The sequence below is a fragment of the Rhagoletis pomonella genome, unplaced genomic scaffold (genome assembly GCF_013731165.1).
Source record: "Rhagoletis pomonella isolate Grant_MI unplaced genomic scaffold, Rhpom_1.0 Rhpom_scaffold_00001, whole genome shotgun sequence".
Taxonomy (NCBI): Eukaryota; Metazoa; Arthropoda; class Insecta; order Diptera; family Tephritidae; genus Rhagoletis; species Rhagoletis pomonella.
The window spans coordinates 85,353,442-85,378,855 of record NW_023458555.1 but is presented as its reverse complement, the minus strand read 5'-3'; the positions used below and the strand labels follow the sequence as shown (position 1 = coordinate 85,378,855).

General features: G+C 37.5%; 1 protein-coding gene across 5 annotated transcripts in view; it reads right to left on the bottom strand.

Moving 5' to 3' along the window:
• The window catches only part of LOC118748379 (casein kinase II subunit alpha), an 83,354-nt gene extending 58,229 nt beyond the window's left edge, over positions 1-25,125 (bottom strand). Inside the window, exons 1-4 of one of the 5 annotated variants that reach the window (XR_004994043.1) lie at positions 25,043-25,125; positions 24,857-24,908; positions 24,589-24,799; positions 7,857-7,875 (exon numbers count right to left, since the gene is read on the bottom strand). Coding sequence is in view for 1 of the 5 variants with exons in the window: in XM_036482753.1 (XP_036338646.1) it covers positions 25,043-25,062 (20 nt within the window). In the remaining 4 variants the exon portion in view is untranslated. Of the gene's footprint in view, positions 1-7,856; positions 7,876-24,588; positions 24,800-24,856; positions 24,909-25,042 lie in introns of those variants that run through there. The other 4 variants (XM_036482761.1, XM_036482771.1, XM_036482765.1 and 1 more) reach the window with 4 other exon arrangements.
• Positions 25,126-25,414: the final 289 nt, after the last annotated feature.

Genomic DNA, 25,414 nt, shown 5'->3' with positions numbered 1-25,414 from the left:
AAGCTGGGCGCACTTAGGGACTCTGATAGCGAAATCACCACGGGAAAAGACAACATTCAATTGATTAGGGAAAAAATTATTAAAGAGCTGAAGCTAGCCCACGAACGCAACGAAAAGGTTTATAACACGCGAAGTAAAGAAGTGAGATTCCAAACTGGACAAGTGGTATACCGCCGCAATTTTAAACAGAGTTCACAAATCGAGAACTACAATGCCAAATTAGGCCCAAAACAGGTCAAATGCATTATTTTAAAGGCAATAGGAAATTCGATGTATGAACTCGGTGATATCAGAGGAAAGAAGATCGGGGTATACCATGCTAAGGACATTTTTGCTGTGTAGATATTTGTTAAATGTTGTCCTTGTGCTAAGTGTTGCATGTCTTTTAACTTAGTTTTACTGACTTGACAACTTACGCATACCTGACCGTATTTATTTATTATACCCGAGCGCACTTGTGCACAAGGGTATTATAACTTTGTTCACATAACGGTTGTTTGTAACAGGCAAAACGAATCGAGATAGATATAGACAAATGTATACATAAATGATCAGAATGAAAAGAGAAATCGATTAAGCGGTGACTGTCTGTCCGTCCGTCTGTGCACACGATAACTCGAGTAAAAATTGAGATATCTTAACGAAACTTGGTACGTGAACTTCTTTTGGGCGTGGGACGGATGGTATTGAAAATGGGCGAAATCGGATAATAACCACGCCTACCTCCCATATAACGGTAATTTTAAGAAATACGAAAACTGCGATATTTTAGTAACTACTGAAGATAATTCACTCAAAATTGATACTTACAATGAGTTTCAGACGGAAAACATGAATATTATAAATTTTTGGAAAATGGGCGTAGCCACGCCCACTTATGGTTACATGTGTATATCTTGGTAACCGCTGCACCAATTTCTTCTAAACTTGGCACAGTTGTTGGCCTTAGTACAGCATACTAAACGGCTGAAAATTTTAAAAATCGGACAATAACCACCTCCCATATAACGGTAATTTTCAGAAAAACGCAAACTGCGATATTTTAGTAACTACTGAAGATAATTCACTCAAAATTGATATTTGCAATGAGTTTTAGACGAAAAATAAGAATATTACAAAATTTTGGCAAATGGGCGTAGCCACGCCCACTTATGGTTACATGTGTATATCTTGGTAACCGCTGCACCAATTTCTTCCAAACTTGGCACAGTTGTTTGTCCTGGTACAGTATATCAACTGGCCGAAAATTTCTAAAATCGGACAATAACCACGCCTACATCCCATATAACGGTAATTTCGAGAAATACAAAATCTTCGATAAATCAGTAAATATTGAAGCTAATTTATTCAAAATTGATGATTGCTACAATTCTTTACCAGGAAATACGTTTATGATAAAATTTTGGAAAATGGGCGTAGCACTGCCCACTTGTGATCACATATATGTATCTCGCTAACCGTTCTAGCAATTTGTACCAAACTCGGTATTTTTATTGTGCTTGCCACATAAAAGCAAACCGTTGAAAATTGTTGAAATCGGACTAAAATTGAGGCCGCTTTTCATATAACGGTAAATTTCAGATATGCTTGAAATTTCAATATTTCGTAATTTACGGACGCTAATTTACTTAAAATGTATACACCCCGGCTTATCATGTAGCGGTAGCTTTCGGAAAGGTGGAAAACATATATTTAATACTTGCGCCGGGTATTTAATGTTCGGCTCCGCCCGAACTTAGACTTTCTTACTTGTTTTTATTATTTATTATGGTAATTATTTTTAAATGTATTTATATTTTTTATTTATTTATTTATTTTACTACTTGACTATACAAATACTGTGATATTTTCCTTATTTATTTATTTTTATTATTTATTATGGTAATTATTTTTAAATTTATTTATTTATTTTTTTTTTATTTATTTTTTTTTATACTTGACTATATAAATTCTGTGATATTTTGTTTATTTATTTATGTTTATTACTTATGAGTGTAATTATTTTTGAAGGTATTTATTTATTTTTTTACTTTTATTTCACTATTTATATACTTTAGCCTACTATGTGATTTTATTTTATTTTATTTACATCTGTGATATTGATGTAGTAGTAGACCTGTGATACTGTCTTTAGCTATACGTGTACGTATGTATGTGTACACTCCCAGTGACCAGTACGAGCAAACTCAACCGACGAGCAAACTCAACCGACGAGCGACAGGAAAGAAGCCCGGCTTTAGGTCGTGGGTCGAGGCCACACGTTAGGCGGAAACATAGCTATGCAACCAGCCGCGTTAGTAACCTTTTTACGTACACGCTCCATGGTGCAGGCACCATCGGCGGGTGCGAGCCTGTAGCGCCAGCTGTTTGCCACATACGTTAGTGTGCGTTTGGTTGTATGCGTGCGAACTTGATCGAACATACAAAACTAGAAGCCAATCAAACCTGTGTTGACCAATTGATGCAGAAAAGAAAGTAATGTGTTGGAGTGAGAAAGTTTGCTAGCTTATGGTTCGGTGAGGCTGTCATGAGTGTACGGGTGTATGTGTGTTAAAGTTCGGCTTAAGCCGTGTTTTTCTTTATGTAATTGTACATAAGTAAGTACATAATACGGTATGGTCACTTGGCAGAAAAAAATATAGAAAGGACCAACATTTAGAAAACGGTTTCAAAAAAACGTAAGTTGCGGTGCTGAAGCGTTAGGCTGTGACTAAAAAGTTACTATACCAAAATAAAAATATATATATATATATAAAATTTGTTTTAAAGTGGTAATTAACAGTGAGTTATTTTAAAAAGTGCTGTGTGGGAATAAAATTAAGGGAAAACGTTTCTAAAGTGCCCCTAATCATCACTTGGAACTGGAGGTAAGTCCTAAGTAAGTTATATATTTGGCATCTAAAATATGCATACATAAATGTGTATAATTGTATGCACATATGTATGTATGTATGTATATTTTTGTAAAGAAAAGAAAAAGGGCACAAACGTGAAACCTAAGCGTAGCAATATAGTGCATTAAAAATGTTGTAAAAGAAAAAAAAATCGCCAGAGTTGTGCTAATTTCACTCTACTAATTAATATTTTCAAAGTTAAATACATATGTATGTACGTGAATTCTAAATGAAGTTTTGGTCATTTCAGGTCGCCTGCTGAGAAAGCCAAAGGCCTCCCTCCTTTTTTTTACGGCGACGGGAACCCAAATTAAGAAAAAAAAAAATCGCTGGCAAATTGGTGAATACTTGGATATCCGGAGTCAACCACCTCCAGCTACATCGCACATCCAAACGCACCGGAAAATAGAAATCGGTACCTACAGCAACACCAAGGCCCAAATATCACCACTCACACCAAAAGAAAAGTATCTGCATCTAGTCTGGGTTTGCACAGAGATATCAGCACCTGAGTGCAAATCCAAACATACTTTGTTAACACGACCAGCAATCATTTGGCAACAACAATACCGACGTCGCGAACAGCTGTTCTAGCCGGAACAGGTCAACGGCCACAACACCTACTTGTGGACCCTGCAAGGCACAAGACAGAGGAGAATAACAGCCGACGGGAGCACAACAGCGTGGGAGAGGATAGCATCCACAGCAGCGCTGTCAGAGGGAGTAACACCAGTAAGAACAGTGGAGACTAGCGCTCCAACTACACCACCGATCAGCAGCGACAAGAGCAGAGGAGTATTCCAGCGACGGGGAACTCGTTGGTTTAGTATTCTTGTGTTCCAATACACATATACATACAAACATAGATAGGTAGTGTAATTGGAATTCGTTTTTTTTTTTTACCTTGCCCGGCTACTCCGCGATAGTTTTTTTATTATAATTATTTTCACAACTTTTTTTGTTAGCGAGTTATTGGATTTTCTTTTCTGCATTTCACTTTGGTTTCTATTTTGGATTTCTTTTTCAAACTCGCTAACTTTTCGACAATAGATTTCAATTGTTTTACCGATCGCTATTGTAAATTCACTTGAAAAATTATATTCCTGGAATTCACCAGCTTATTTGGATGGGCACATTTCTTTATTTTTTTTTTTACCTAAACTACCACGTCCAAAGATTCGCGTTGTGTTTGCGGATCGAACTTTTCATCCGAAGGTTTAGTTTACCTAGCATACGATACAATTCTTGCATTTAGCTAATGTTTTCTTTTGATATATTTAGTTTTAAATCTTAGCTTAGCACTTTTCCTGTTTTGTTTTGCTTGCCGTTTATAATTTTGCACGTGATGACCCGCTCGCTGCCCCGTAACACGAGCGAGTGATAGTAATATCAATCAGCGTTGCCATTTCAGCCGTTTTCCGGCTAGATTTAGCCGGTACTGATAGCAACTAGCCGGAGAAAATTCGATCTAGCCGGCAGCCGATTTGTTAGCCGGTTTGTAAAAAAAAGTTAGCCGTTTTTAGCCGATTTTACTATTTGCCTAATTTTCAGGTGCAAAAAGTAAACAAGTTGTTCGAAAGCAATAATGCAGACCCAATGAAGATTTTTAATGAACTCAATGTTTTACTTTCGCATCTATGCTCCCTAGTGGTTATTAGCGCGGACACATTTGATCCTATATGCTCCCCGTTGGAACCATACCTTGCTCCATTTCCTCAGTTTTATCACAGTTTTGAAGAGTATTTAAAAACAAAAGTAAGCACAAACGCTTTTGACCAAGAAGCCGAGAAAAAAATTCGAGAAAATGGTCGCTATTTTATTATCACTTTAATAAAGGAATTACGCCAACGCCTCCCTACAAATATTGCCACACTAAAAAAATTGACTTTTTCGGTTGGAAATGCATTAAGAGTAATTAAACCAAAAGTATTTGTTCAACTACAGCAACAAAAACACAAATATAATGCCGACGAAATAACATCCATAGAGATGCAATGGCAACGGTTAACGTTACATACCTGGAGTAATTTAGACTCAACTGTAAAATTTTGGGCCGAAGTTTATCAATTTCGAAATGCCCTAGGAGAAACCCCTTTTTCTGACCTTTCCAACCTAGTTTTTAGTTTTCTTGTTTTGCCTATAAGTAATGCAGAAGTAGAGCGAATATTTAGTTCAATGAATATAATAAAAACTAAGCAAAGAAATCCAATGTGCGTTAAAACGTTAAACGCTATTTTATATATAAGATACGGTTTAAAACGTGAAAAAAATGTTGCCATAATTTTACTGTCGATGACGATCTCTTAAAATTAATGATTTCAGGTGATATATACAATAGTGATTCATTTGATGATGAGGAATATACACTCGATATAAATTAATGGTGTTAACTAGTCTTTCGTTTCTTGCGATTTATTTAAATAAAGCATGTGAATTTTCACTAAAACATTTTAGCCGTTTTTAGCCGCTTTTTTTTGCCAATCTAGCCGGTCGGCCCAAAAAGTTCTGGCAACACTGATATCAATAGAGAAGTAGGTTGATACCCCAGCTCCTTAGCTGCAGACGTACATATGTATGTATGAATAGTTATTGGTATATGTATATAAAATTCTCCACAAACAGGTGCTCAACAGGGTGCTGGTACCATCATCGCTGGAGGCCAAAGTGAGTACAACAAATTTCTTTGTTATACATATGAATACATATATTTAGGGTATTTGCATACGTACGTTTCCATTATTCTTATACATATGTACGTATATACGTACATAAATGCCTAGCTAGAAGTTTCATTGATCCCGCGGTTTTTTTAGGTTTGAGGGTTTGAAATTTTATTTTATTGAGCATTTTTGAGTATGTTGCGTAAACAATAATAGCAACAATTCATTTTCGGCAAAATAGGATTGGCAGAACTGATTTGTATTAAATTAGATACAGGAACGATAGTAGAGATTTCTATACATTGTAATATTGAGGTGATCGTTTTTTTGGGTTAAATTCGTAGAAACACATCAGTGAATTTTTAGGCTAGATTTAAGGTATGGGAAGTACTATCAGAATTTGCATCCATTGTAACAGTAGGGTGATAGTTTTTTGAGATAAATTTGCCTAAATATCTGTATAAGTGAATTTCGAAGCTAGACTTAAGGAATTTGAAATACTATAGGAATTTGTATCCATTATAATATTAGGGTAGTAGGTTTTCTTTCTGATAGAGTTATTGGCATGAAGTTTCATTGTTATAGCTAGATTTAAGGATTTCGAAAACTGTAAGAATAAAAAATGGTGTGAAAAATAGAATTTGTGGCTAGCTTTTGAAATTAAGATGGAGTGCTAGGCACAAGTATTTGGTGTGGGTGTTGCACTTGTGCAATAGAGGGGAAGTGGGAGTGGACATACAGATAAGACTATGGACTAGACTACTACTGATCTTCAAATAGACGGACGAATGTCAGGTTTAGGGGGCGTCGTAAAGTAGGTGAGGAGTCACGGCGACGCCCAAGGCTTCACGTGGAGTTCCCGTTGAAGAAGGGTGGGATGACTCCACCTGACAGGACGGGACTGGACCTTTTTCTTCATTTCTATTTTCCCCAGTTTTTCTTAAGTTGTTTATCTTTCGTGTTGTTGTCTCCCGTAGAAACTATCAGGCATGATTAACTTTTTTTGATTATGTAGCTAACAGCAAGGCAGGCGGAAATGACCCACCCCGACGCCGAGCTAGCTGGGGATGCAAGCATGCCTGCATTCCGCCTCGCCTGGCTCGACCATGCTGCTACATTACATATGATAGACGTCTTGGTGAGCAGAAGGTTGGGGCGTTTGACGTAAGTATGATTTTCGCGTCATAATCAATAATCGGAAGGTCTTCGGTTTGCTTTTCTACGTAAGTATTTTTTATCATAAGCTTAAACTTCTTCGCCAGAACTGAAGGTACCTTAGGGTTTATATCAATCTCTTCACTAGCTTCTTCAAAACTGTCAATGTTAAATATTTCCTTAAGTATAGGTTGATTTTCGGAATTGTTCAAGTTATTTTCAACTTCAGTACACCTCGTTTGAGTTTTACAACTTGCCTGTTCACTATTTCCACTAATAGCACTAAAAAGATTCTGCTTATAAAGTTTATCAAATTCATTTTCTTTATTGACCGATTTTTTCATAAACAAATTTATTTTAAATGATTGTAGGAAATCTCTCCCTAATAGCAACTTAAATGGCATTTCATCGTCTTTGAGTACATAAAGTGTTAGTGGTTGTATGCTATTACGAAACTTAAGCAAAACTGGAATTTTTCCCTGAGGATTTATTTTAGATCGTCCAATACTTATGAACTGTATATTTTCACTTCCTGGTTTATAATCTTTCATAACGTTTGTTACCGATGTCAGGTTAATGAAGCTATTCGGGCTGCCCGTATCAAATAGAGATAAAATTTTTGTACAGAGGGGTATTTAAGCGGTTTACTAAGAATGCGACACTTACCGTTTCTCTATAATGTACTGACTTATAGTCTTCTTCATCGCCTTCCATCGCCGCTATTGTTTTTGCTGGACAGTTTTTGTATATGTGGTCTACCTTGCCGCATTTGAAGCAGGAGCCTTTCGCGCGTTTTTCTTGCTTGCCGTCCCAGGCCATATGCCCATAGCGTGAACAGTTATAGCACCTTGCCGTCTCACTGCTGGCGTTGTTGCGATTCGGAAGGTTTCTCGACATTTTTTCATATTTTGGTAGTAATGCCTTAAGCGCCTCCAACGTAGTAATTCCGCCAAATATCATTGCGGCGCCGGTGTTATCGCGCGTCCACTATGAACTCGACCAGTTCGCTCTCGTCGATGGGTGCATTTTGCGCTATTTGCTGCATAGATAGTACGTAATGCGTTAGGCTTTCTGTTTTTAGCCATACGCGCGATTCCAGTTGCTTAAAAATTTGTTTCTTTCGCGTTTCTACTTCGAGAGTGATTGGACGTGCCGAATTGATTGTGCTTTTTTTCATATAGGAATAACAACCGTTAGAGCTCCGGTGAATTGCCATTTAAGTGCAGTTAAATTTTCCTTTTTGCTTTTATACAAGTTTGCAGCATAAACCAGCAGATTATCAAGTATTGTGAGTATTTTGTAAATTTTTCATGTTTTTTCGATTTATTATTGTGTAAATTTCGGGGAAAAAAGTGAAGCCTAGGGCTACAAAAAAGACTAAAGCCGGAATGGCGTCGCCGACCAGAAAGTCGGTGGCGGCATCGGCCAATGATTTTGAGTCTTTCACATCGACAATGAATTTAAATAAAAAGTGCAAATTAGACAAAAAAGCCAATGATCTCAATCCGTGTGAAAATATTAATGAAAATTTGATTGCCGATGCAATCGAGAGTGGGTTAGTGCAGGAGGTTAGAAAAGTTAATACAGAAAATGCTAGTGACAAAATGGAGGTCGAAGCCATGATATCTGATAGCGCGAAATTAGGCGTGGGTGCAAATAGGGGTGAGCGAGTCTCACCGTTATACCCGCCAAATTTTTGTGGGACGTACTTTGTATTGGTTGATGCAGCAGAGTGCAAGGAATTGAACGAATTAAAGGTTAGGAATGGACTGGCTTTAAGAAGCCGAATCAGGGACCTCAATTTTAACGACATTGATCTCATCTATGCGATCGGCAAAACCTTATATAAAGTGACCTTTAAGTCTGCAAATGCAGCAAACACCTTCTTAATCAATAGTGATCTCAAAAAGCGTGGGCTTAGACCCTTTATCCCAAATACGGCCTTTGAGTCGTATGGTGTGGTGAGGGGTGTGCCCTTTGTCTATGATGTAAATGACATAAAAAAATATGCAATTTCTAGTGTACCAATTTCCTCAGTTTATCGTTTTACACGCAAAGAAGCAAAAGATGAGAAAGAACTTTTTGTACCCACTACCACAATCAAAATAGGTTTTTTAGGAAAGGATATTCCTAAAAGCATTATATTTGAATATACTAAGTTAGAAGTCTTGTATTATATACCTCCTCTGAGACAGTGCAGATAATGTGGTAGATTAGGGCATACGCAAATGTCTTGTAAATTAAGAAGCAGATGTCTTAGATGTGGAAGTCAGGAATGTGATAGCAACTGTGACAAATTAATATGTATTTTATGTGGTAAGGTGGACCATACAGCAATGGACAAGGACAAGTGTGACATGTGGGAGAAGGAGCGCGAGATCGGTCGCATCAGGACGATCAAGAAGCTTTCTAGAAAAGAGGTGCTAGAGACGTACTAGCCAGATAGGCAAAATAGATTTGACATTTTATATGAAGATTCAGGTTTTCCACAGCTAGGCGCGGAAGAGGCATAATAGATAAGAACCAGGAAATTAATAGGAGAATGACGAAAGTAAAGTACAGCAAAGTAGCAAAGAGAGCGATTATAGCTGAACCAAGCAATAATAGCAGACGTACAGTGACTGCCCAAAAACCACGTGGTGAACCTGTATATGAGAAAAAAGAGTATAACAAAAACAGGGTGACGGAAGTTGAAAAACTTTTAGCAGAGATGTCCAAAATAACACAAAAACTATGCATTGAGCATCAGCTCACGTCTGAATTAGAACAAATTCAAAACTTAAAACTAAAATTTGACGGTGCAACAATGGACGATGAAGTTCAGCTAGTTACGAGTGGTCAAATATTGCAACATGAAGATGTTACAATATAATATTCAATCGTTAAAGACAAATGCATGCTATATTGAATTTTACCTGAACAAATACCAATTTGACATAGGAGTACTTTGTGAAACTTTTTCACATCAAGGCTCCAAAAAAATTTTTAATTATAATAGCTTTGGAAAATATAGGCTGGATGGATATGGAGGAGTAGCGATGTTGTTTAAAAAGGGTATTAAATTCACCAAAATTAGATATAATACCAATTTTAATGTTCTTATTGCGGTAACCAAAAATCTAAAACCCAATATTACGATATGTGCTGTGTATTTCCCACCTAGTATTCCTAATGGTATATTTAAGGAAGAAATTCAAAGAATGCTTAATTTCCTGGAAGGCCACCACAACGTTTTATTACTTGGGGATTTCAATGCTAGGGCTGTGGAATGGGGAGATACGATCAGCTCATGTAGAGGCAAAAATTTCTATAACACTATACAAGAGTACAGCTTTACAAATCTTAACGATGGGTCCCCAACATATAAAAGAGTCAAATAAATGGCTCGGTACTAGACCTAGCATTCACCAACTCCAACATCAGGTTTCAATGATCGGTAGATCCGGTAAGAATTGGAGGTAGTCTCCACTTCCCAATTACAATTGAAAGTCCCACAATAGTCACTTCTGAGATGTAATTTCTAGCGAAGAACAAATTAATCAAAGCCCTAAAAGAAACACACATTGAACCTGATATTGGATCCATTGAGAATACCCTTAAGGAAGAAATCAGAAATGCAACCTTTAGATTAAATAAGGGAAGAAGCCCAAAAACTTGGTGGAATGATGAGTTGGCAAAGGCCTTCAGATTGTTTAAGGTCGCTCAATACAAATGTAACAGAATACCTTCTGTAGAAAATTTAGACAACTTTGAGAGCATGAAACACCAATGGAAAAAGCTGGTAAGGGAAGCCAAAAGGAACAGTTTTGAAAATAAAATAAATGAAATCAATGAGAATCCTACAACAAAAGAGACATGGAGGTTTGTCAAAGCTGTTAGGGGGGATTATCAGAGAACTAATCAGGTTCATTGGCCACAAGAAGAAGTTAAAGAATACCTTAAAATGTTAAAACAACAAGTTGCCCCAAACGAAGAGTATCAGGAAGTTAATAAGAAAATCATTCCGGATTGCAGTCTTGCCATAACATATGAGGAGCTAGTTGAAGTACTAGTTAAAAAAAATAAAAACTCAGCAGGTGGACAAGATAGGATAACGTATAAAATGATTAAAGCGTTACCAGATAGTTCTCTGAATAGTGTTCGTACAGCTTTGAACGATATTTGGCTTACCAACCAAATTCATGACAGTTGGAGGAATGTTAGAATTGTCCCAATCCGCAAAAAAGACAAAGATTTAGATGATTATAGGAATTTTCGACCAATAGCTCTTATGTCAGTACTGTTAAAGTGCGTGAACTCTTGTGTGAAGAACAGAATAGTGGAATTCATGGAAGAACAGAATATTCTGCCGTACACAACCTTTGCTTATAGAAAAGAAAAATCAGCTACAATGGCTGTAAATTACCTTCTGCACCAACTTGCCATCAATAAATATAAAGGCCGTAAAATAGTAATTTGTGCACTTGACATAAGTAACGCTTACAATTGTGTCAGCATCTCCAAACTGAAAGAAATGTTAACTAGTATGGGAGTGGTAGACAACCTAGTGGAGTGGGTCGCGAACTTTCTGGCCTTTAGGAGACTGAATCTAGCAGGTGAAACGATGGAGATTAGTGGTGGTTTACCTCAGGGCAGCTGCCTGTTCCCAATTTTATTCAACATCTATACGATGGAGTTACATAGCATCAGGGACCAAAACACGGACTTATGTCAATTTGCAGATGACTTCATTGTGACGTCCTATGGGAATAATTTAGAGGCGGCAACGCATAACTTACAAAACAAAATTACACAATTTGGGGATTTATGCCAGAGGTTAAATCTCTCTTGCAATCCTGCAAAAACTAAAGTTTTATATTTAAGCAAGGGGAGTAACAAGGTCATTAATGTCACGTTGAATGGGCTACGTGTTGAGCAGACAAAGTCTCTTAGGTTTTTAGGCAGAAATAATAACACCTCACTCACGGTCACTGAGCATTTTGACTCTATCATAAAAGAATCTGCTAACAACTCCCAACTTTTTAAACTAATAACAACAATTAAAGCGGGTTTAAGGCCCAATGTAGCTCTCAATTTTTACAGGTCGATTGTAAGATCGAAAATTGAATATGCCAGAACGTCTACTGCCAATAGCTGTGTCACTGTGGACAAAAAAATTAGAACATATCAGAACAGCTTCTTAAGAAGGGCACTGGGAGTGACCCCATCTACACCAATACCGTTAATATATGTGCTTGCCAATGAATTGCCGCCTGCAGAAAGAGCAAAGTGGCTAACTGCTAAAGAGATCATCAAAATTTTTGCCTCCAATAATCCATGCAAACAGGCCATTATTGATTTTCCCAATGTTAATTCCAGCTATAGCAAAGTGTACGTCGAGTTTAGACATATACTTGATCGTCTAGGTGTGACCGATCACGTTGCTCCCCCCACCAACATCACTGTCAAGACTAAAATCCTTCCTGACAATAAACAAAACACGCCGAAAGAATTAGCTAGATCAATTTATGCGAATATTATTGACGATTATATCACCGCTAAGTATAAGATTTTATTTACACACGCGTCCGTTCAGCAGGATAGTGTGGGGATTGGAGTATATGATCAACATGAGAACAAAGAATATTCCTACAAGATTGGGTTTAGGTCGTCGTCAAGTTTTGGGGAGGTTCAAGCAATAGATAAGGCAATAATGTTGGCAATCAATCTAGGTTATGAGAAAATTGTGATTTTTACGGACAGTTTGGTAGCATGCCAGCTATTCCTCAAAAATCACAACGATAATTATAACATAGAGCAGGTGTTTAAAAGAATAATAAGCTCTGACATAGTAGTACACATAATATGGACACCAGCTCATATTGGAATAGCTGGCAACGAAAAAGCTGATCAAATTGCAAAAGCTGCTACAAATTTACCTCAAACCCTTGACGTAAATTTGTCTATTAAAGAAGCATTAAAAACAATTCACAACATTATCAGAGAGGACTGGTATAATCAGTTTCTACTATATTCAAGTAATAAACCCAATCTATATGCTCAAATCTTTCCGAGAAGTCCTAGACAGTCCTGGTTCAATAACTTACACACACACACACACTTACTGCTAAAGAGACCAAAACTATAAACAGAATCTTTACTGGGCATACTTATGATCAGGCATATCTGCACAGAGTGGGAATCATTGGCTCTAACAGATGCATGTGTGGTGAAGACAATAATTATAAGCACTTGATATTTAGGTGTGAAAGGCTTAATGCTGTCAGAAATAAATATAAAATAGTTAAAAATAATACTGACTTTTTGAACATTTTCCAAGGTATGAACATTGGCAACATATCACAACTTTCATATTTTATAAATGAAGCTCATTTAAAATTCTAAGATTTTATTACATTTAAATTTCGGTTTATGTCATTCTCAATGTTAACGCGAATACATGTCCAAAACTCTCTGTCTCGTCTACAAATTTGGCTTAAAGCCGTTCGAATTATACACAAATATACGTTTTCACGAATTATTAATTGTCTTGTCGTATTCGATAACATTCTAATTACCTAAACTTTTGCTACAATGACAACATAAATGCATGTTGCTATCAATTATAAAAGCAACCCTGCTGACAGAGCTGTCACGGAGTTCGGATCCGTGAGAAGTTTACAAGCATCAAAAGACGGCACCAGCATTCATCTACAAAAATCAAAACCTTACCAAGAAGGAGGACTTAAACTTTCTTTCGTGGAGGAATATGCTCTCGTGTTAGTTGCAGCAAAACACGGTTTTTGCAAAGGAGGAAACAACCTCGCTTTTGTGAGCAATCGGCTCCGCCAACACATCAAAACCCAAAAAAAAAAAAAAAAAATTTGTTTGACACTGGTCGGCCGCTTAAATTCTTTACACAGCAGGTTCTTAAGGTTGTCCCATGAATGCACGTCTGTAATTTTCATGAACAATTGTGCACTGCCCGCTAGCATGCGGCGTGCAAGCAACATTTTAGTTTTGTCGTCGCAGCTATAGAATTTAGTCACATATTCAAAGTCATCAATCCACTTTTTGATGTCTGTACCATCGTCGCCGCAAAATTTAGTTATGGCGTTTTCAATGTCACCGAAGTTCGCTGAAAATGTTTGTCTTTTGTGGCCGTCCTCACCTTCCAATTCTTTAATTTCCTTTTTTAATTTTAGGATTCGTAATTTTTTTTGGAGTTGTGCCTCAAGATCCGCCAAGTCTTCATTTACCGTATTAACGGTGCTGCCGTTGTTCTCTGCTGCGACGGCGCCTAGGGCTTCTTCGGAAGATGTTTCGAGATTTGCTGAAGTGGTGTTGTTGCCTGTAGTCTATATTGCTACTGCTGTCGCGCCATTGTTTGCTGAAGTATCGGAAGTTTCGTTGTCGGTTGTGGCTGTACCTGACGTTGCGGTATTGTTCGCCGTTACTGAAGGCGTTTTGCTAACTGCGCTTCTTAGGGTCCTGCTACCCGGTTCACCGTTTTTTTTGGCCGGTGCACCTATGGTCGATGTTAGCAACACTTTGAGCTGTCTCAAGCTTGCTGTTTCTGGGAACGAGACTCCCAAATCCTGAAGGGCTTCGGCTATTTGTTACCTCCCTGCCATAGTCGATTTTAATATATATACGTCTCAATTAACTTTAATTTATTTTATTCGCGGGTAGGTTAGCACACACCTGATGCTGTAGCAATCTCGCTTTACAATGCCCTTATTATTAATCACGATTGAGAGAATACAAAGGTTGCGCCGATCTCGGACCGCTATTCCTCTCTTAACGAATTTGACAGAATCGTTGTTTGCATGACGTCACACTGGTGCAACTTGTTTACGTTTTCCTTGCAACATTTTTTCTTCTTCTTCCATTCTTGCTCACGTTTTGGCATTTCTCTCTCGCAATTGCACCAGTGTGACGTCACACAAAAGTTATTCTCAAAAATCCTCTCTGATCGGCGCAATCTTGTATTCTATCATTCTTGAGTATTAATGTTACATTCCACTTATTTCTATGCTGGTGTTGCCACCAGTCTACTATACGTACATTTGGTTATATTACATGGTGTTTACACTACAGAATTAAATAAATTAATTGAATAAACGAATATTTACATACTTCTTTCATTAGTAAATCGCAACAAGATTGTTAATTTTTAAATTTAATAAACTTGTTGATTCAAATTAATGTTGATAAAAATGCAACCATTTGCCACAATCCTGCTTGCAAATTCTTACTGGCAAAAATTTTCCCAGCACGAATTTGCAACTTCCCCTCCAAATTAAATGTCAAAACTGTGCTCTCTCTTTGCAAGTTTTACTGGGTTTTTGGCTAAACGAACACGATTTGGTAGCAATTGGTACCAACTAGTACAAATTTTGTGCATAGCGAACACTATTATTTTATGTTACTTACCGGAATTCGGACTAGAGTCTATAACAAGGCATACATCTATCAATAGTTTCTGTGAAAGATGGGTTCACGTTTGAAGAAAAATTTATTCTTTTATTGATAAAATATGCTCAAATTGGCGACCTTCTACTCTAATACAAGCTCGGCACCTTTTAAGAAAAGACGCTTTTAGAGATCTTAAATTCAATTCGGCTATCTCAGTAGCAGCTCCATTTATTTGTTCCCGCAAATGCTCTTCGTTTTGAATTGTTTTTGAATAAATTTTGTCCTTAAGACAGCCCCAGTAGAAAAAATCGAATGGATTCAGGTCTGGCGATCGAGCGGGCTACGTGATTGGCCCGTATCGGCCAAACCATCGGCGAGGATAACTTTCGTCTAAATGAGCTCTTACTTCACGCCCGTAGCGAGCAGGGCACCCGTCATTTTGCAGCCATTGTCTTCGCCGCAGGTTTAAGGGTACATATTCTAAAACAGTGGGAAGCCGTTCCTGAAGGAACTGTAAATAACTGTGGAAGTTGAGCGTTGGCGGCAGTTCCACAGGTCCCAATATCTGACAATTATATATAACACTGCATTCGCAAACGGACGTGTTTTTTTTGCGGTCCCCGAAAAACTCGCTAAAAGTGTGTATTATCAGCGGTTCGCGGCATCTTGTGATTGTTTGGGTACTGTCCAGCATTGTGGCCTGCTGTGTCCTATTTCCACAGACGTCTCCAGCATAAAAAAAAGGAAATTTCTTAAATTTCTTTAAATTTGCATATTTGCATACGGCGCGAAGGAAAAATATTTAGAAAAACTAAGAGCAGATAAAACAACTATTAAGAGCAGCGTATTTTAAACAGTTATCATCGAAAAACTACATTAACATTTAAAAACTGCACTACCAACGTAGATTTGAGGCTGCCACTCAGCAAAGTCAAACCGGTTAGAACATTTGTAGAAATGCCACTTGAGAAATATACGTGTGGTGCTTGCGCCAATGCAATTAAAGAAAATACGTCCAGTATACTGTGCACAGTATGTAACAGGTGGCTACACCAAAAGTGTTCAGACATCAACACTAAAGACTTCAAGAGAATTGCAACTGAAATCAAGAAAAATAAATTCAAATGGTGCTGTAACCAATGTAAACTGGAGGCAAGCATAATTGTTTCTGATGATCTAGAAGACGATAACTTTAGTGATGACCCTATTACATCAAAATTGGAGGGCCTATTCAACAAGTACTTTACACCGTTTAAGAATAATATACAGAAAACTCTGGCCATATACAATCAGAGCTTGAGACCATTTCCAAACAAAATCTGAGTATGTCTAAACAATGTGCTTCGTTGGACAAAAGAATCAGTGAGGTGGAAAACAAGCTAAAAACATTTGAAGGCGGTACATCGGACGTGGATAATATCATAGCTGAGACAGTGGATAGGAAGAAGCGCGAAAGAAATGTCATCGCCTTCAATGTTCCTGAATCGAAGAAGCAAGTGGGCTCTGAGCGATTGTATGATGACCGCGTAGTGGTTTCCAAAGCTTTACCACCTGAGTTAGCCGAAGTTGTTTCTAATATGAAAATGCGCAGAATTGGTCGACCAAAAGACCGCAAAACTCGCCCTCTGTTGATCACTACGCCTTCGGTTGATGATGCAAGAAGAATTCTCAAAATAAAACATACAGAAAACAGAGACAACATAAATTTTAAACCACGTTTGACTCGGTGCCAGCAGAATCATCTTAACAGCCTACGGGAAGAGCTCGAGGCTCTTAAAAATAATGGTGAAACAAACAAGACAATCAGGTATATAAATCGTATCCCAAGAATTGTGAATGTGCCTGGATTTCGAAGCGACGAGGAGAACCACTAAGACCAAACAAGATCTGCTGGTTTACTACCAGAACGCAAGGGGGCTTAGAACTAAACTTAAAGATTTTTTCACTATGACAGCAAGTTGGCAGTGTGATGTACTATGTATTTCGGAGTCTTGGTTGCATCCGTCTATTTTGGATGGTGAAATTGTTGACAGTAAGTATAATATCTATAGGAGGGACAGGGATCAAACGACCAGCATACATGAGCGCGGTGGCGGTGTCTTCATTGCTGTCAAGCGCCGTATATCGGTTGAACAATTAACAATAAGCAACAATCACCTGGAGCAAGTATTAAAAAAGTATTAAGTTAAAGGTAAAGGCCACGGTGGTGGTGATATCATCATAGGGTGTGTTTATATTCCACCAAAATCACGTTCTGATGTATACTCCAGTCATATAGCTACCATTTCTTACCTTAGAAATAAATATCCAAACAGCAGTCTTATGATAATCGGTGATTATAATCTTAATAGTAGTCTACCACAAGTTGAGTGTGAGTCAATATTGTATGAAAAATTTCTTCTCTCTGGATGCCTCCAGCAAAACAATACCTACAATGAGCACGGACGAATGTTGGATCTATGCTTCAGCGATTTAAACCTCTTGATTAACAAGGCGGATCCCATTATCCAGGAGGATGCATATCACCCCGCGCTGGTGGTGCAACATAAATTCCGTGCAAATCTGAATCAAAATGACGTTCCTACTTATGTATTTAAAAAGGCAGACTATGCAGCGTTGTATAGCTTCTTCCTGGGCGTAAACTGGATTGACTTATATAAGCTGGAAAATATCGATGACAAAGTCAGCTGGTTTTATGAGATTGTGTACTCGGGCATTGCTCAATTTGTCCCAATATTTGTTAAGAAGAATAATGAATACCCTTGTTGGTTTTCAAAAAAGTTGATTTACAAAATTAAGCAAAAGAAAATTGCACATCAAAGGTATAAGAAGCAAAAAACCCAAGCAAACTATGCCGTATTTAGTAGTTTAAGGTCCGAGTGTAAAAAGCTGAGTACATCATGCTACGAGAGTTACCTAGGAAAAGTAGAGAACGATTTGAAATGTAATCCTAATAGATTCTGGAGTTTTGTAAAAAATAAAAGGCGCAACGATGTCGATATACCTTCGACTATGACTTGGAACGAAATTACTGCATGTAATGGCGCGGAAATAAGTAACCTCTTCGCGTCATTCTTCAGAAGCGTATATAAAGAACCCGCATCAGAGGCTGTTACACACCAAGAATGTGATCATACAGATGTCGACATGGTGGAATTTGAAGTATGCTTCAATGATGTATTTCGTCAGCTAACTCTTTTAAATATCAACAAAGGCGCTGGACCTGATCATATACCAAACATCTTTTTGAGAAACTGTGCTGTTGGTCTCTGTGAGCCAATCACACATAATAATAATAATAATAATAATAATAGATTGGCGCTTACACATATGCTAGTGTTTGGCCGAGCTTCTCCTCCAACTTGTGGCGTGCGCCTTGATATTGTCACACAAAGCGGAGGGACCTACAGTTTTACGCCGACTCCGAACGGCGATTGTATTTTTATGAGAAGCTGTTTTTCATGGCAGAAATACACTCGGAGGTTTGCCATTGCCTGCCGAGGGACGACCGCTGTTAAGAAAAACCTTTTTCTAAATTTTTTGCGATGTTGCTTTGACCAGGGCTTGAACCCAGGTGCTGGTGAGTGAAAGCGCGCACTGCTTACCACTACACCACAGCGGTGTGAGCCAATCACACATATCTTCAGCAAATCGCTTCAAACAGGTAATTTTCCCTCGACGTGGAAGTTATCATACATAAGCCCTATACATAAATCGGGTGATAAAGCTCAGGTGAACAACTATAGACCTATATGCATCCAATCTTCACTCGCTAAATTACTAGAAAAAATCGTCTTGCCTCTATTAACCTCTGCTTTTAAAAATGTGATAATCTCCAAGCAGCATGGATTCTTTGGTGGGAGATCCACCTCTACCAATCTATATCTCTACATCAGCTACATACTTAATGCAATGAATAACGGACTAGACGTACACTCCTTATACACTGACTTTAGCAAGGCATTTGACATGGTTGATCATGAAATGCTACGAAAAGTAAATAGTTATGGTGTACGATCAAGAGCATTAGACTGGCTTCGCTCGTATTTATCTGGCAGACGTCTGCAAGTCCGTGCCAATTGTCATCTGTCAAATGAGTTTGATGTTATATCTGGTGTACCACAAGGATCTCATCTGGGACCAGTTCTGTTCAGCATATTTATAAACGACATAGGTGTGAATCTTAAATCCGAGTACTTGTTATATGCCGATGATATGAAACTATTCAGAGCAATAGGTAACAATCACGGCATGAAGGCTCTTCAGGAGGATATCTCTGAACTAGAAGAGTGGTGTGTGATGAATAAATTGCATCTGAACATAAAAACGTGTGCTGTCATGGGATTCTCTCGGCGTCACAATCGAATGCCCACCAATTATTATCTGTGCGGCCAACGTGTACAGTTAGTCAGTACCATAAAGGACTTGGGAGTGATGATAAACTGTCTTTCTCAGATCACATCAACCACATAGCTTTACGTGCATGTCGTGCTCTGGGATTTGTTTGCAGATTTGGCAAGGAATTCAAGGATGTAAAAACCCTCTTCAGACTTTTCTCGACCTTCGTCCAACCAATACTTGAATATGGTTCCATTGCCTGGGCACCATATACCGAACAACAAACTAACAATGTTGAAAAGGTTCAACGAAAGTTCTGCAAGTTTTTGCTGTATAACTCGCGCGACGAAAGCAATATGAACGTCAATGATGTATATCTCAGGAACAATATTAAAACTCTATGTAGCAGAAGGCAAATGTCGGATCTATCGTTCTTTTACAAAGTCGTCAATGGCCTGATTGACTCACCAGAAATACTGGAGCAGTTCAGATTTATTTATTACCTCTAGAGCCGATCTCCGAACTAGAAGGCTACTAGATGTTGTGCAGGCAAATAGAAACTACGTCGCCTTTGCGTTCCGACGACAGTCGGGTCTACGTAACCGGAACGACCCAGATTTATATCTGGCCAAGGACTGTCACTCCAGCAACACTCCCCAAAAAGTCTTTGGGGAATTTGTATGCTGCTACAACAACAACAACAACAACGTCGCCTTTGGTCCGTACAACAGGATAGCGAACTTTGTCAACCAACATGCACCGAATGTAAATTTCTTTGGAGGGTCTCACTCTAGCTTAAAATATAAATTAAAATCAATTCTCTGAATTATATGTTACATTGCAATGTCATTTCATTCCGTTTTGTTTTTTCTGTTAAAGCGACCAACCACACACGTTTGTTATTACTTTTTTAGTCAATAATTTAGTTATGTACAAAGCCGATTGGCGTTTAAATAAATAAATAAATAAATAAAAATAAATTAAAAATACCGCACCATAAATTTATTTTGCACTGGTACTGCGAACAATCTTATCTCATTTCGTGAGAATTGTCTATCTGCCAACTGTGTAGGTGATGTAAATTAAAATAACCATCACGTTTGCATGATGATTCATCGCCCAAAATTATTTTATTAAAAAAGTTGGCGTCTGAATCATGCATTCCCAACATTTCACTGCAAAATCTACCCCTCCACAGGTAATCTCTCTCTTGTAGAGCCTGAACACGTTAAATGTGGTAGGGATGGTATTTTAAAGCTTTGTGAACTGTAGTTTTTGGTATTCCAGTCCGTCTTTCCATCATTCTCCCTGAAGTCGATGGACCTAGGTCCACTTCCTCTCAAGGTATGCGACCTTAAAAAAGTCAAAAATGATAGTTAAAAGAAGAATGGCTTCAAACAAGAAATAATACCTCACGACCCGGATGCCGACGATTTGAGTACCTCTATGCATAGTCTTTGAGCAGCTCTGGCATTACAGCAAGCTTCACCGTAAATTAGGTGAATATCCGCATATTCATGCGACGTATACTGCGTGTTCTCTGTCATAGTATTAATAACACAATGTTCGAAGGATCCAATTTCACAAAATCCACTTTCACTAATTCCGGCAAGTAACATAAAATGTCAGGAGCAGGTAATAATGTACCTTTGTACTATTTAGCATGTCATTGGTCGGTAACAAGAGCAACTTAAATTTAAATCTATTAAATACATTTTAGCGTGTCTCAGTCCTTTGCCCACAAAAGCGACTTTAACTTTTTTTTTCTATTCAAAACAGTAAGAGTGGCACCTTTCTGAAATCTTTATTAAATGAGCAATTTTTTTATGTAATGTAAAGTTATAGCTCAGTACATTTTTTCACCAGAAGTCAAAGTTGGGGAAGAAAATATCAAAAATGTAAAAATCCCAAAATAGTACTACTTTTATGATGGTTCGTTAATATATTTTAACTACATAGCATTTGAGTATGGAGAAGCAACTATCTGGAAGTATTTTACATAAAAAATTTACTAAGTGTAGCCTGGTTTGTAGATGCAGTTAAAGAAAATACATGAAAAGGCACAATTCCTTTTTATTCAAAAAATTTAAATATTTCAAAAACTGTGACATTTTAACTGAAAGTTTTTGTTTATTACCCTGTATATTTAACTGATTTTTAAGTGAACCGCATATATATATAAATTTGACGGTCAAATTTATATATATATGCGGTTCACTTAAAAATCAGGGTAGTAGTGCACTTTACGGGAACCAAGTCAAAATGGACGGAACAAATCGAGAGTGGTATCAATCGACGCGTTTTAACACGAACAATAACAATCCGGGGGAATAAGATTTGACGGTCAAATTTATATATATATGCGGTTCAATAAAAATCAGGAGGGGATTAAAATTTTTAATTAATTTAAGAGTTATTCGCAAAAACCACTTGCACTTTGCACTTTTCGCACCATGTTTAGATGAATTTGATGCAAATAAATGGAGTAAATGAAAGTTGTTCTCTGCAAAAGTTGTTCAGCCCCCCCTTCTTTGGCAACACAGAAAGGAGAATTCTCTTTACTGCCTGAGAGTTATAATCCCTAAATGGTTCCTGGTTCCGCTAAAGTGCACTTTGACCAAAATCAGTTAAATATGTATAACGTTGATATATAAAGTTGTTGGTAACAATACAGAAAACCCCTGAACACTGCAAACGCCTTGTAAGGAAAAATTAATTATTAGGCCCTGTCTCCACAGGAAAACACTGACGTCGAGATAACCATGTCACAAAATATATTTCCAATGGAGACCGCCTATTTCTCATGGGGCTTCAATATATGTCAGCGCTTATTGCTTGACATCTATTGCAGGCAATTCAATAGTAATAGTGTTTTAAAAGTGGAAACCGGCGATTTAGTGCATTTTTGACCAGGTAATTGCTCATGGAAAACAATGATATTTAACAAAAGTTTTTTGTTTATAACTTTTAAATGGTTAATAATATTAGCCCCCCTCCGGATTGTTAATAGGGGGACCGAAACCCGCCGTTTGGTACCCCCTCTCCCTGGCCCCCGACTTTTCCGCACCTTTTTTTAGCAGTTGCAGCCCTATATCTATTACAAAATTACCTACAGTATCGGTCATATCCATAGCACGCCATTTCAAATGATATTGTGTGCCACTTATGCTTATTTATTTATTTTTAAGAATTTTCAATTAAAATACAGTTCTTTCTCTAACAAACCCCATATAAACCCAAGTTTAACAATTTGTAGAAAACTTCAAAAAATGTCAACAAATTTTCACCTAAGTTTCAAACTTCTTTCTCGGAAGTGTTAGAATTTTTTTGAGTACGCAGTTTTTTAGCCACTGCAATTTTAGTCTGATAATGTGAAATTTCAAGTGGCTACGAATTACCGTTAATTTTTTAGAATTTCTTTTTGTCGCATTGGCGTTCACATAATGAATAAACTCAATTTATTTGTATATGGATGAAAACCGCAACACCTTTGGCGAAAAAAATTATAAAAAATCAACGGTAACTTTCAGTCACTTCAAACTTGCACATTATCAGACTAAAATTGATTGGGCTATAAAACTGTGTATTCAGAAAAATTCTAATACTTCCGAAAAAAAAGATTGAAATTTAGGTGAAAATTTGTTGCACTTTTTTGAAGTTTTCTACAAATTGTTAAACTTGGGTTTATATGGGGTTTGTTAGAGAAAGAACTGTATTTTAATTGAAAATTCTTAAAAATAAATAAATAAGCATAAGTGGCACACAATATCACTTTGAAATGGCGTGCTATAGATATGACCGATACTGTATATTTCTATTAAAAAATTCTTCGGCAACATAGAAAGAAGTGGGAAATCCTTTTGGAAAATTCAAAATTTCCTCAATTTTCAAACAGCTTCCCAAGAGGTCTGTAACTGCATTTTTACATATGTATTGGGAAATGTTTAGTAGCGCTCACATCGTTTTTGGGGTGGTGGGCGGAGGGGGAGGGGGCGGTGCCCCTCAAACCGCCCCACTAGAAAGGGGACCGTCCCCGCTTTCTAAAAAGGCGTATCCCCCCTTGGGCTCCTCCCACAGGCCCCTAGGGAACCGTTTGAAAAAGGGGGAAAAACGGAATTTTCTTTGGCAAACTGAGCAGTTTGAAGTGGAATATGACCCAACTAACAGAAACCGTGCGATTTTTTAATAAAAGAAATTATGCCAAATTAGATATCGGGCAATTTTGAATAAAGAATAAAAAAGTTAATTAAAAATAGAAAAAAACAAGTTTATATAAAAAAAATATTCTCTTTAACGAATGTATTTTTGCGTAGAATTTTTTCTGCGTAGGCGGCCTTCGGCTGCACTTGGGGATTATAACCCTCAGACAGTAGAATTCTCCTTTCTGTGCTGCCAAAGAAGGGAGGCTGAACACCTTTTACAGAGAACACCTTTCTGCGTAGGCGGCCTTCGGCCGCACTTAGGGATTATAACCCTCAGGCAGTAGAATTCTCTTTTCTGTGTAGCCAAAGAAGGGAGGCTGAACACCTTTTACAGAGAACACCTTTCTGCGTAGGCCGCCTTCGGCCGCACTTAGGCATTATAACCCTCAGGCAATAGAATTCTCCTTTCTGTTTTGCGAAGAAAAGGAGCTGAACACCTTTTGCAGAGAACACCTTTGTATATTTTTATTGCTTACTGGGTTATATTTTATCTTCTTTTGTTTGAGTTTGACAACTGAACTCCGCCATTTAATTTGCATATGCAACCACGCGTGATTTTAAAGGTGTTTTTATTTAATGAATTGTGATTAACTGGTTAATATTAAAGTCGTAAAGAAAGTAATAACTAATCGAGTAAAGTGTAAAGTGAAGGGGAATACAAAAGTATATTGGTGAAGTGGGTGCTTTAAGGAGAATAGGAGTGATAAATGTACGCAAATTTCCGAATTTTACAAAAAAGGGCATATTTCAAACCCAATTTGTAAATAAATTAGTGACCAAAATTTACAAAAGTGAGTGTTAAAATAATGCGTGGATCCTTGACTACAAGGGTGTGGAATTTTTTTTGGATCGGGCCACCCCTTTGGACGGAATAGCCCGAAATAGTTGTGAGCGCTACTAAACCCCACCCTATGTATTTATATTAAATGGTTTAATACATACCGAATGTCTATGCTTTTGACCTTTCTGAAAAGCAGTTTCCGTGTTTCGATTGGAATAAAAAATCGCTTTGGACGCCTTCAGCTATTTCGACACAACGTTATCACATCTGTACACAGAATGTCCCTTTTACAAGTCCAGCAAAACACGATTAGTAGCGTGTCAAAACTTATGTTACAACTTGATATCAAATCTAATAAGAACTTCGCTTTTACTGAAAAAATAGCATTATTGCCGTCTATTAGTATACGCATGTAGCTGGGTCACTCACCAGAGTCAAAAGCTATAGCTGTACCTCTTACACACTTTGCCAAAAACAGAACCTGAAAGACACGAGGATATATGACTATACACTATTTCCACAAAGTTGTATATTTAAATTGAAAGGCAAAGCCTTAGGAAGTTCAATTAAGCAACAGGACATTAATAGCAAATTGAATAACCTTATTAATCTTACATTTGCCGAGAACGGAACATATGAGCTGGAAAATCAGCAGAAGCACTAACTAAAATATCGATAGTTATTTATTTGAATCTTAATGGGTAGTACACATTCGCGATCAAAACCGATAGTTTTGCTCAAATTTGTCCTGTTTGACCGCTCGTTTTCGTCAGTCAGCAGTCAACCGCAAAAATTTTTGTTAACTTTTACAAATTTGTCGCGTAAAGCAAAATTAAACATAAAATGACCTCCATTTTTATTTTAGTAGGAAATGTTGCGTTACAAACGTTTGCAATTTTAAACATTTCATGTATATATATTAATCATCAGTTCAAAAATCCAAATGAAAATCTTATACGTATACTTACACAGATTTTGGGTGAAAAT